This window comes from Petaurus breviceps, unplaced genomic scaffold (assembly GCF_028583685.1).
Source record: "Petaurus breviceps papuanus isolate PSGF00001 unplaced genomic scaffold, PetGlider_PUasm1.0 90683, whole genome shotgun sequence".
Classification (NCBI taxonomy): domain Eukaryota; kingdom Metazoa; phylum Chordata; class Mammalia; order Diprotodontia; family Petauridae; genus Petaurus; species Petaurus breviceps.
Window position 1 is genome coordinate 6224940 of NW_027187308.1, and position 13748 is coordinate 6238687.

General features: G+C 33.7%; 2 protein-coding genes across 7 annotated transcripts in view; both read left to right on the top strand.

The window, feature by feature from the left end:
* Positions 1-7825, top strand: part of SENP7 (SUMO specific peptidase 7) — a 213577-nt gene extending 205752 nt beyond the window's left edge. For all 6 annotated transcript variants that reach the window (XM_069065320.1, XM_069065322.1, XM_069065323.1 and 3 more), the window contains 4 exons: positions 2387-2430; positions 2859-2927; positions 4589-4739; positions 5894-7825. In XM_069065320.1, the coding sequence (XP_068921421.1) occupies positions 2387-2430; positions 2859-2927; positions 4589-4739; positions 5894-6031 (402 nt within the window). In that variant the 3' untranslated portion in view covers positions 6032-7825. The remainder of the gene's footprint in view (positions 1-2386; positions 2431-2858; positions 2928-4588; positions 4740-5893) is intronic.
* A 3298-nt stretch (positions 7826-11123) lies between these two features.
* IMPG2 (interphotoreceptor matrix proteoglycan 2) overlaps positions 11124-13748 on the top strand; it is a 106413-nt gene continuing 103788 nt past the window's right edge. The window contains exons 1-2 of the mRNA XM_069065292.1: positions 11124-11253; positions 12222-12467. Coding sequence (XP_068921393.1) covers positions 11175-11253; positions 12222-12467 — 325 coding nt within the window. The 5' untranslated portion in view covers positions 11124-11174. The remainder of the gene's footprint in view (positions 11254-12221; positions 12468-13748) is intronic.

Here is a 13748-nt window from a genome sequence, read left to right on the forward strand (position 1 = left end):
TGTGGCCAAGCATTAAAGAGAGTCTAGAGAGCCTCTGAGGCAAAGAACTGATGTCAACAGCCTGAGCCTTTAGTTCCCTGAGCCAATCAAGTCCATAGGATTTTTTTCAATCAATTTAAAAAATACTAGCATAATTTAAAGAGGGGCAGGGATTGGGATAATTGCTTCAATCACAACTCTAGATGTTTAAAGGACACTTAGAAAGCAATGGTTAGAGATAGCCAGAATGATGTTCATCAAGAACAGAGCATGCTAGACTACACTCATTCCCTTTTTAATAAGACTACTAAATTAGTAGATGAGGAGGAATGTTCTAGATATAGTTTACATAGATCTTAGCAAAATTTTTGGTAGAGCATTTCATACTATTCTTGTGGAAAAGAGAAAAATGTGGACTAGATGAACCACAGTTAGATGGATCCAAAACTGGTTAGATGACTATTCAAAGAATAGTTGCATCAATGGTTCAATATTATTATGACCAGGGATCTCCAGTAGAGTGCCCTAGGGATCTTTGCTTGACTGTCAGATATTCAACATTTTTATCAGTGACTTGTATAATGACATAGATGACATACTCAGTTTGCATTTGATACTAAGCTGAGAGAGATAGCTTTTATATATATGACAAGAGTCAGTATCTAAAAGGATCTTGACAGGTTGAATCTAATAAGTTGAAATTCAGTAGATATAAATATAAAATATACTTGGATTCAGATAATCAGTTTTATTAGTATATGGGAGAATCATAGTTACTTAGCAATTTGAAAAAGATTCAGGAATTTTATTAGAATAGAGTACAAGTGCAACATGTCTCAACAGTGCAGTGTCTAACCAGAAAACCCCATCTTGGATGGAATTAGGAATGACATAACTTCCAGGAATAGGAGGTTGTAGTCTCATTGTATTCTGTCCTTGTCAGTCCCCATAGGAAATATCATGGTCAATTCTAGGCACTAAGAAGGATATTGAGAATCACAGGATTGTTGAGAGGAGGGCAGCCATAATGGATTTGGAGCTAGACTTTGTAATGTGATAATTAGTTGAAAGAAGTGGGGTGTGTTTAGCCTAGAGAAGATTTGGAGGTGGACATAACTGTCTGCAAAAATTTGAAGGACTGTCATATTGATGGAGGTTTAGACTTGTTCTGTTTGACCCCCAAGGACAGAATTTGGAATAATAGTTGGAAGTTACCCAGAGGTAAAATAGACCTGCTGTCTAAAAATGGAATGGACAGCCTTGAGGGGTTACAGATTCCCCCTCCTTGGACGTCTTCAGTTGGATGACCCTTTTTGGATATGCTATAGTGGGAATTTGTTTGGTGTGTAAGTTGGATTAAAGGAATACTAAGGTCCTTTCCAACTCTCAGATTCTGTGATTCTGTGGATAGCGGGAACAAGTCACTCCTCACTTTAGAAGACAAAAGAGTAAGAACCTCAGTAGGTTTCACAGGCTAAAATGATGGTCTGGATGATGATAAACTTCATTGAAATGAAGTTTACTTTGGATACATATGTAAAGACCTTCATTTTGATAAAAAATGAAGGATGGGGAGGCATGTTTGTAGACAATAGTTCATGTGAAAAAGATATGGGGATTTTAGTCACACACATCTATGCATTGACAGTGACACGGCAGCCAATAAAACTAATGTGATCATAGAAAAATATGGTGTCCAAAACAAGGGAAATGATAGTCTTGCTGTAATCTATCCTAAGCAGATCCTATCTGGAGTATTGTTTTCAGTTCTGGGCACCACATTTTAGGACATTGTGAAGGTGGAAAGCATCTAAAGGAGGATAGCTTGAAGAAACTAGAGGCTTGAAGAAAAGAAGACTTCAGGGGGACTTTCTAACAATCTCAAGGCATTTGAAGGGCTTTTTGGAAGAGAAGTTAATCCTGCTTGGTGTCAGAAGTAGGAACAGCCTATGAAATTGAAGATAGGCAGGCTTAGGTTCAATGTAAGAGAAAATTTTGTGTTGATTAGAGTTTTCCAAAAGTATAATGAGCCATCTCATTAGATATTGAAGTTCTTAGTAGGTCACTGCTTTCCTCAGTAAATAATGAGTTACTCTTCTTTGGATTATTTTTTTTTTATCAGAAACCAGAGGACTGCTTGTCAGCCATGTTTAACTAGATTATCTGTGAAGTCCCTTTTAGTCTTAAGGCACTGTGATTTTAATAAAAATGATTAGCTAATATCCTACTGATTTGAGAAAAAAAATTAACTTACCACCAGACCTTTAGCACTTTTCAAACCAGAGATGTTTTAGACCTCTTATGTTTTTAAAAAGGATTTAATGTTTCTACCAGGAATATTCATTTGTCTACATTAGCTTGACCTGGAGAAAAATGTGTAAAAAGTAAATGTGTAATGTTATTTCAGGGTACCCTGAAGAATACATCAGAATCAAAGAAAATGTGTAAAAGGTATGTACATTCTGCAGACAGTTAAATACATGCCATGCACTTGATACAGTCCAATGAGCATTTCTTCAGTATTGGACACTTTGCTGGGTCCTGGGGACACAAAGACAGTAGTGAAGCAGATAGTAAAGCAGTCCTTGCTCTCAGGTTTACCTTCTACTTGGGCAAAGCCACGTGTACATAATATAGAGAGAGTAAATACAAAGTAACTTCCATCAGGAGAGTGCACAAACAACTCAGGGGGATTAGGAAAGGCCATCTGTAGAAAGAGACACTTACAAGCTGTGCTTTAAAGGAAGATAGGGATTCTGCAAAAAAGGAGGAGATCTTGGAGATCACTTTGTGTCTGCACAGAGTCTTGTAGGTAGGAGACAAAGTGCCATGCATGCATAAATACTGATAACTGATCATTTTCCTTTTGTTTTCCACAGACCATGCATTCTCATATTAGACTCCTTGAAAGCTGGTTCTGTACAAAATACAGTTCAGATTTTGAGAGAGTGAGTAATATTATTTTAATTTCTTTATGCATATTTTAAAACTCACTAGGACTCTTAAGTTTCAGAACAGTTGCTGATCGGCAGTTGGTGGAGGAGCTTTTCTCATTGAGAGTTTTTGACAGATAAACTTGCAACTCCAAACAAAAAGAAAAGACTAATAACATGTCAGTATTTTATTTTTATTATGTCCTTAGGTGAGGTTTGCTATTTTAGCATTGTTATGCCCTAAATATAAAGTGTTTTCTCAAGTGATTTTTAATAAAAGTGAATGAGGAACTAGTATTATCAAGTGAAAGAAATATTTTGAAAAATAAGTATCTACTAAATGCTTATTGTTAAAAAGTGTAGCTTTTTAAAAAGATTTTCAAGATGCTAATTTTCACAAATTAAAAATCCCCTTAATTATAAATCAGCATTGTTTTTAACTATAAATATAATTTATTAATTTTAGTTATTTCTTTGCATCTTTTCTAATTTCTTTTTGTTTACTTTGTAGCAAGATTTATGAACTTATGTCTTTAAATTTTGAAAGACCACTGGCTTTGATCTTTGAAAGAATGTGAAGGAGAGAAGAACTGCAGAGTTTTAGAAGGGCAGATGTCCTGATTTTTAAAAAAGTGGGAGGAAGAGAGTGGAATCTTCAAACTAGAAATCACTGAGCTTATATTCCTTGAAAAAGTCTTCAAGTTTTTATTAAAGGAAAGATTACTGGATATTTATGAAGGGAAACTGATCCTAAAGAGCCAATATACCTTCATTAGGAATAGATCATGTCAAGTAAATTCATTTCCTTTTTTGACCAAGTTCCTAAAGTAACAGACCAGGAGAATGCTGCAATTTTAGATTTTTAATAAGTCATTTGACAAATTCTAGCTTCTGTTTAAGCCAGAGATATATGGGCTACATGAGAGTTCAGTAGGTAGATATGGAAGTGGATAAATGGTTGGACTTTTCCCTAAATTAGTCAATACTTTTTTTAAGATTTCTAGTAGAGTTTCCCAGGGATCTCCACTTGGATCTGTACTGTTTAACATTTTTATCGGTAAGTTGGATAAAAACATAGATGGCATATGTAGTAAAATTGTTGAAGTCATAAAGTTGAGGACAGCTAATACACTGGATGGCAGATTTAGGATTCCAAAAAAATCTTGATTGTGTAGAATGTTGAGCAGCATCTCCTAAGGACAATTTTAATGGGATAGATATAAAGGTTAATAGTGGGTTCAGAAAAATCATTGTCATGAACACATGACAGGGGAGTCATAACTAGACATCAATTCATCTGAACATTGGGCTTAAATATGAATATATTAAGTCATAATAATTTAAAATTTTACTTGCATAGTGTTTTTTTTTCATCTTGACCTGTAAATTAATATGTATACAGAGATCACACAAAATTGTGCCCCTAATATTAATTAAGGAAAAAAAAAACAATGTTTTAACCCTATTGTGTAAAATACAGCAGTTTTTCTATGGAAACAATCCTTATAAAGATATGTGCAATATAATTTTATTACAGTGTGGTTTATCTTTAGACATTTTGGCTGAAATATTAAATTCAGCAACATATGTCATTTTAAAAATCTCTGAACCTAGATATTTTCATAGAGATGAAAAACAATTCCTACTTGAATTACTCTACTCATTATTGGTTCCAGGTACTTGGAAATAGAATGGGAAGTTAGACGAAAAACACATCGTGAATTCAGCAAAACAAATATGGTTGACTTGTGCCCTAAAGTTCCTAAGCAAGATAACAGCAGTGATTGTGGAGTGTATTTACTACAGTATGTGGAAAGTTTCTTCAAGGTATATGGAATAACTTTTTTGTTGAATTTTTATGGGACTAAAAAGTAGGGGATACTGTCAGAGTTGATATGTAGCAGTTTCTAAAATAATTTTTTTCTGAACATCTAAGGATTTCATAACATTGTTGCATATAAATGTGGATTATAATTTGAAATGCAATATATAATATGCATGTTTAAAATATTTAGTGAAATTAGACTTTAATGAAATTAGTGATTAGTATGCACTATGAAGAATAACACTTTCAGTCTCTAATGCATTGAAACCCAAATCATGTATTGTTATCAGACAGTGATAAGGGGACAATAAGGAGAAGGAATTATTGCTGCTACAGATGTGGGGCTTGAGAATAATCTTTTGGGTTGTGTCATGGTTTCATTTTTTCATCTATGGCTGCCACCATTTAGGAATGCTGGAATCTGAGCAAAACCATCATGAATTTAATCTGCTCAGAAACCTGCATGTTTCCCTTCATGAGAGGGCTGTGAACCATCTGCTTAAAAGTTTCTTAAAAGCATGAAAATTCTTTTGGAAAATACAATGAATATTTTTGAATCACTGAGGAGCTGTGGTGGTGGTTAGCATGGGGCAATTGGCTTTGTTAGCCAATTACTTAGCATTGACTTTCATGAAATATGTCATTTTATGATTTTCTTTGCTCTTATTGTGATACATGATAGCATATCATTTTGTATAATATGAATCTTCCTGGACTCTATCCAAAGGAATTTAATTACCAGGAAACTAAAAGTAATTAATTGTACCAGCTTATTAACCTGTTAGCAGTCCCAGTTATGAAGCAGCATAGTTTCCCTGAAAAGAATGATGAACTGGGAATCAGGTGACCTGGGAACTCTTTCCTGGTCAGCTATTAAACAGCTGTCTGACGTTCAGCAAGTCACAGCTCTCAATTTGCTTATCTGTAAAGTGAGTGAGTCAAACTAGATCATCTTTAAGGCCTTTTCCTGCCCTATCATCTTATAAATCTATATTCCTTGTGGATTATGTTCCAATATTTAATTATAATACTTTAAAATCAGTGAATTCTCTACTTTTTCCATATCTAATGATTTCATATCGAATTAGTTTGAATTGTCCTTAAAAATTTGAAATGTCTTCTTAAAGTAATTCAGTTTTGTGTTTCCTGTCATTAGGATCCCATTGTTAATTTTGCATTACCGCTGCACTTGGAGAAGTGGTTTTCTCGTGAGGTGATAAGGTCCAAGCGGGATGAAATTCGGAATCTGATCTTGAAACTTCATTTACAGCAACAGAAAGGCAACAGTAGCTAATTCATTATTGATGGTCATGGAACTTGCGTTTTAAAAGATTACTGGAAAGCTACATACCAGCATTTGTGCTATCCTGCCTGCAAAGAAGAAAACACCTTCTGGTTATTTTGTAAATTGTTTGAAATTATTTAAATTGTGTAAGATAATTATTGATTTTGTTTGGGTCTGATAGATAGGGATAAAGGGGTAGGGATGGGGAAAATGTAGATAATCTTATTAGATTGAAGTTAAAATTTGATAAATATTTCATATTTTTTTCAGTGAATATGCTTGGACTATGCAATAAACATGTGATGTGAGGATGTTTTAATAAGTGATTAAAAAACAAACAAACCACTATATGGTTTTTAACCTGCACAAGACTCTGGGTACAGGACCACTTACTCCTCTGGTACTAAACCCATACTTGGCAAATCACTTCACATTGTAGCTATTCTTTGCAACTCAAGCATGCCGTATGAATACTGTGTATTTTAAAATAATTATTGCTGAGTGCCATTTATGGCATTACTTCTGTATAATATAAAAGAGAAAGCTCTTAATGTGAGGTGGTAAAAACCTACTCAACCATCATATACTTTGTCAATCTTCCTAGTTAGGTGATAATTCCACCCAGCTTTAGTTGCAATGATTTTTTTCCTCCAATTCCATTGACATTATTTAAGGGGATTGGGGAATTACAGTCATTTATTTTGGGTGAAATTGGGAAGAAACTTAAGAATTATAGTTCTTTTTAAATGTGAATTCATTTTTCTTTCTAAAATTAGAAAAGTAGTTTGGCTTTTAAAAACAATTCTGAATACTTTTTTACATTATATTCATTGAGATCTTTGTAAAATAAGAGAGGTATTTGCTCATGCACTGTATGAGTATACACACCCCATTATTGAAATAGATAATTCATTTTTATGAAAATAAAATTGGTCTCATTTGCTTTCTGTATGCTTTTAACTTTAACAAGCTACGTATACACATTTGTCTAGACTTATTCATTAGCTTGTTAGAACTCAATATGTATTTTAAAAATCTCTCTACCCACTTTTATACCAGTAAAGCAAAAATTACTTTCATCCTTCTAATATATTTTTTTCCAGAGGCTTTCCAATGGGAGTTTAATTCTACAGTACATATTCAGGCAAAATTTTACTGAATTTTTGTGATCCTGGTGGGATTATATCTGACTAGACTTCATGACTATCTGTTAAATATAATTCACTCTGATGTTATCAGAAATATTCTGAAGAAGACAGATGTAATCATATTCCATTTTCTCAGATAAGAACTTTTGTAAGAATATCATTTTACTCTCCCAATTCAGATTTCTCTTGGATTTTTATCATAATTATATGGAAGGAAGGAAAACTGAGGCCCGCAGAAGTGAGACTAAAAGGCCAAACAGTTTATTCCAAGTGATATGGTTGAGGTTGCGATGTCTCAGTGAACTTTGGCTTTTTTAAATTTTGTCACCACTTTTATATTGTTAAAGATATTTGTCTTTTGGATATCTATTATAAGGAGGGATAAAATTATATGTCATTCCCAATTTGTGGGGCAATTTTTCTAGGTGACTTAATTATTTTGTATATCTTATTTTGAATATAGCAAGTACAGAAAATCTGCTTGTGCTTTATTAACATTTTCATTTGTACATTTTTCAAAGATACCACTGTCATTATTTTTGAATTTGTTAAAATTCTTACCCTCCCCCTACCAATTGATGATGGAAATATTGTGTTTTGAGAATGATTAACAGTGTGTTTGATATTAAACACAATTTTAAATTCATCAAATAAATGTGTTTTTTTTTCTAATGGACGTTGAGCCTCAGAGTAGAGTAAATTTTTAATTGTATAATTTTCCATGCATTTCATAGTTGGTTCTTAATAAAATATGTAATATAGTGCTACCTTAACCAACATAAAACCATATTTTTAAAGTATTTTAAATAACTGTGAATAAAAAGTGTTTTTTTGTGTGTTTATAGCCTATGATTCAAATTATATTTGCTACCTTTTATAAATGAATATAAAATGAAAAGACCAAGTCTTTTAGCCATCTCGTAGGTTGGGATGTAGCAAGAAGGATTGATGTCTATTGATTCTTGTTGAAGCACAGAGTATAAAATTAACTAAAAACTGCTAGGTATGTTATGCAAAGGTTTTGACCATTTTGGAGAAGGCATTTCTTTAAATGAAAACCTTAAGCTATTTTTAGAAGTTAATGTCATTATTAATAATATGTAGGTGCCTTCGCAGTTTACACATTACCTTCATATACCTTGTCTTATTTGACCTTCACAACAACCTATAAAGTATGTAGTGCAGATTTTATCTCCGTTATTATAACTGAAGAAACTAAGTCTCAGTGAGTTTGAATGATTTGCCTCTGATAATAAATGATGGAACCAGGATTCAAACCCACCATCTTCTTACTCCCAAGTTCAATGGTCTTACTACTATGGCAAGGTGATGTATGTTTAATCAGAAAGATTTACACATTGGCTATGATAAAATAGGCAATGAATTAGCTTGGTGATAGCAGTCTATTTGCTTTCATGAAAAGAAAAAATAGTCTCTAATTTACTTTCCATTAGGTAATAACATTATGTTGCACTGACAAAACTTAATTTCATATAAAAATGAATTTATATAATGATGAATCTATATAATGATGAATCTATCCAAAAGCAAGTGATACCCTATGCTTCATACATAGTACTAAAGTCTAATTTTTCAAATGTTCAAATGAGATTATGTAAATAAACACTTTGTAAACCATTAAAGTTTTATAAAAGCTACATGCTTCTACTACCAATGAGAATTCACAATTTAGTTTCTAAAATTTCCTAAATTATATTTTACACAACTCTATGAATCAACTTGTAGTATTTTTAGACTGTTACATAAAATACCTCCTTTGTCAAGTAACTTAATTTAGTTAGAGCATTTCATTTTGGGGTTTGAAGGGAAAGTAGCTTTAAAGACTGAAATTACTTAGGACTTTCTGGGCAATTATAATCCAAAACAAATAACATCAATTCATATTCTTTCCTTTGTCTTCTTAGGCTACACCAAATAAGAAACATTTCCAGGTAATCAACTCCAGTTAAATTTTCCTCTGGGCTTTGTGAACATGGAGTTTCTTTTTAGATCTTTGAAATGTGGCTATCATGTTAGAATCCCAGTTTACATTTTCTAAACAAAATAAAAAATGTGACAACTAATTTTTAATGAACTAAGATTGTGGGCAGCTAGGTGTCGCAGTGAATAGAGCACTGGCCCTGGAGTCAGGAGGATCCGAGTTCAAATTCGGCCTCAGACACTTAAAACAAAAACTAGCCGTGTGACCTTGGGCAAGTCACTTAACCCCAATTGCCCTCCAAAAAGCAAAATAAATAAATAGATAAACTAAGATTGTACCTTACACGGAGATTCAGTCATCTGCTTTGCAGACTCAAAATTCAGCCTTCATTGAAGTTTTCGTATGGCACTTGGAAGAACTTCCTTGTAGCTTTCAAAGCTCTCCTGCTTGTTGCTGCTTTATTTCTTGCTGTCCTATTCTATTCTCTGCATTTTAGAAAAAGATTCCTCCATAACTGTTCTTTTTTTTTTGCTGCCCTATTCCCTCTAAGCATAAATATGCTTAATCAAACAAAACACATTCCAAACTGGTTTTCTGAAAACATAGGCTTTTTTCTGAATTTTGAGTCCATCATCTTTCACCAAGACGTGGGCAGTATGTTTTAGCATTAGTCCTCTAGAATTTGTGATGTTTAAAAGGTTTGAGAGATATGATTTCTGGGTAATTAATCATTTTATTAACAATGCTAGCATTTTAATAAAAGAGGTCAGTGGTTCTCTTGAATGTCAAAAACAATCATGGCAATGGGCTCAAGTCTTATTATGCCCTTGGAAAAGTGGATGTTCCAGAGGGTGGCAATCAACTGTGATTGGTTAACAAGTAGTGAGGGAGAATGAATGTTACAATGAGGGTTGGACCTATTCTAATGAACTTTGATTATGGCATTTACTTCTAAATTACCCCCAGCCTTGGGAAATCTGATCAAAGAATTTATCCGCACCCAAACCCGAGTAGAGTACAATGGGCTTCTCCATTTTATATTAAATTCTTTTAAGGTTGAGTAGGGTCTGACCTGGACTAAGGAGAAAGTTAAACCTTCATAGAATGAACTTTGAAATGAGGACTTTAGAAAAAGGAGGAACTCTGGATCTCCCCAAATCATTGATTATTGATAATAATTTCAGGTTGTAGTTACTACCTGTTGTTTTTATGAAACTTGCCCAGGATAAAACAAAACTAGAATTTATCTTATGATTATTTGATGGAAAGTTCCTAATTATTTGGGACAAAAGTCTCCCAAATCCTAATAGTCTGACTTACTATATTTTTATCAACTTGACTGGATGAGAAGAACAGTCCTTCAATAATGATTTGCATCACATGTAAGGTCATAATGGTAGAGGAAGGCTACACTAGTTTGAGGGTCACACATGGATTAGCATCTTGAGTCTCAAATTTGATAGCAAAGAAGCAAGTTAGACTGAGAGGTTTTCAATTCTCAGTGGACAAATGGAGCTTGTGTGACCTTAAGCAAACTGGCTTAATTTTATTAGTCAGTTGTAATCAGTAGGATCTGTAGAAGTTGATTGTGCATTTTACGTTGTGGATCTTGAGAAGCAGGAAGGAAAATGTCTTATAGATCTTCCCTGAAAGCTAGGCAGGGCAAAAAGTGAATTACACATGAGGCATATTGTCCTTGTTTAGTATGGAGTGTCAGTAAAGAGCTTAGCCAGACAGATTAAAACAACAAAGAAAATCGTCTCTGCCATCTGCTAACTAGAGGAGTTTTCCCTTCTGTTGCAACACCTAGCTTATTCCAGGAAAGAAGTGAATATCTTTTTGCATGGAAAAGAAAATTGAGTGGGAAGCATTTTGCTTTAGGCTAATTTATACTGCTTTTGCAGTAAACATCTCTCGACCAAAATTAAATTTTTAATATCAGGGTTTTGTTTGTTTTTTTTTTTTTTTCAAATAAAGGCAGAAGTGTCAGAAGATTTCAAGGCTTAGTTCTTACTTAAGTACTTAACCTCCAAGTTCCTTTGGGTTTTTAGCTAAAACAAATATGTTCTATTTTTCTTGGAAAACTTCTTTGAGTATTTTGATATTTGTTTTGATAGAAGGGGACCTTCAAACTTTAACAGGTAATGCCATTTCTTTTGTGATTATAAGATAATTTAAAGAGAATAATTCTTTAGCAAATGATAGACATATACAATAGATGTATTTATCTTTGGTGTTTGATCTGTTTCAGCTATCTTGAATTTCAACAAAGGCCCTTCTTTTTGTTTTTCTTTAATAATTCCCTAGTTACATTCATATCAAATTCATATATTTTAACTTCTGTTTTCTGTTATTTGTGCTGATGATTCAGCCCTGATATTTTAGTTCAGATATTGATAGTTTTCTTTAAAAAGACCTGCAAAAGAACATCCTCCTCAGTCTAATGGGGAAAAATATTATTTTGCAATAAATCAAAATAAGGTTGCTTTCTAGCATTTATCCAATCCAAGGCAGGTGAAAGCTGAGCAAATTAGGAGTATTTAGTTATAAATGTAGAACATATGGGAATGGCATGATTTGGTTTTACTACTTTAAAGCTCTATTATTGTTTGAATGTCAATCACACTGAAAAAAGGAACCCAGGGAAGAAGTTCTGCTCTTCTCCATTGCCATTAAACTCTCTGTAGCTATCAACCCATCTGAAGCCCAAAACAGAATAATATAAAATGATTGAGCTACACTTTGGGTAATAACTTTGATCTCCTATTAATACATTGAGCAATAAATGTAATCTAAGAAAAAACATCAAACCCCTTTTCTCTCTCATTTTGACATTTGATGTGTACTTTGCCTAAGTAACTTTAATAGTTCTGAAATAAATTCACCAAGGAGTAGAAATAGTAAGTGGGGCAATAATCAAATACTTATCCCCACAGTCTCTCCCTCCCCCATTTGTATATGTCAGCTATTACTTGATCATTAAACAAAAAATTATATGGTTAAGATATTATTGACTACAAAGCACTTTCTTGTGTGGTCTTTCAATTATGGGTAACAGACTGTTTTTGATCTTTCATCTGAAAGATTTGCATATGATTTTATTTCATAGCACAAACCTATTTGCCTTCAGAGAAGATCCAGGAACCCAAGATTTCCGTTTCACAATACAGGACGAATTTACAGCCCTCATTCCCTCTGTCTGCAGAAGAGAAGCCTCTTGATTACAGAAAAAACAAACGACAGCTATTACTCCGTCAGAGGCGAACCACTTTATTTCCTAATGGGGTTAAAATTTGCCCAGATGAAACTATTGCACAGACTGTGGCAAACCATTTGAAATATTTTAAAGTCCGTGGTAAGTATTCACACTCTCCAGCTCCCGACATGCTCAGACTACATCTTGAAGACTGGGAGAGCTCTTCCTGTTTTATTATTGTTCCTCAGTCCTGTCCGAATGATTATCACTACATTTGGGGTTTTCTTGGCAAAGATACTGGAATGGTTTGCCATTTCCTTCTCTAGCACATTCTATAGAGGAAGAACTGAGGCAAACAGGGTTAAGTGACTTGCCCAGGGTCACACAGCTAGTAAAAATGTTAGGGGCTGAGTTTGAATTCAAGTCTTCCTGACTCCAGGCCCAGCACTCTATTCTAAGTGTCACTTAGCTGCCTCCTAGTATGAAAAACAACAGGCAACAATAAATCTTTTTTTTTTAAATCATTTACTTTGACCTTGGACTAAGTCATTGTGCCTTTTTGCCCTTAATTTCCTAATTTGTAAAATGAAACTTTTGGGCCAGATGATCTCTAAGGTCACTTCCTAGCTATTTCATATAATATATTCTCTCAAGATATTAATAGGTAGGATTCCATCCATTATTAGTGCTTCTATCAAGACAGTATGCTTTTTCTGTTGGTTTTCTTCAGTCCCACTTCCACTTTGTTAGTTTTACTTATTGTATGAACCTAAAAGTAATACAATTGTATTTATTTTTTAAAAGTAGTCTACAATTCCAATTGTTTTCCTTTTATTTGGTATACTTTAATGAGATATTGCTGTATGCTTTTGAATTAATAGATTTACTCAGAAGCATTTGATATTAATAGAAACAAGCCCTTTGTACTGGCAAAAAACTGAAGTCAGAAATGCCATTGTCCTTTTATGTTCTCTAACTAATTACACTGTGACCTGGTAGACAGAGTGCTATATTCGGAATCAGATAGACAAGTTCAAATGTGCCGCAGACTCGTACTACTAAGAATTTCTCTAGCACTATAAGGCTTACAACTTGCCTTCCACGTTATCTCATTGGTCCTATGGAAAGAGAACAGCATCTGAAGTCAGAGGATTTGGGCTCAAATCCTAACTTTGTCATGTTATACCTGCATAGCCTTGAGAAATTGATGTAAATTTTCTGGGTCTCAGTTTCCCCACTTATAAAATGAAGGAGTTAGATTAAATAGCCTCTGAACTATGAATACCCAGTGATCCTTTTCTCTGTACCCATAGCACTCCATGAGAAGTGGGTTTTTTGGTGTTCAGTCATTTTCAATTGTGCCCTACTCTTTATGACATTTGGAGTTTTCTTGGCACAGATACTACAGTGGTTTGCCATTTTCTTCTCTAGCTCACTTTA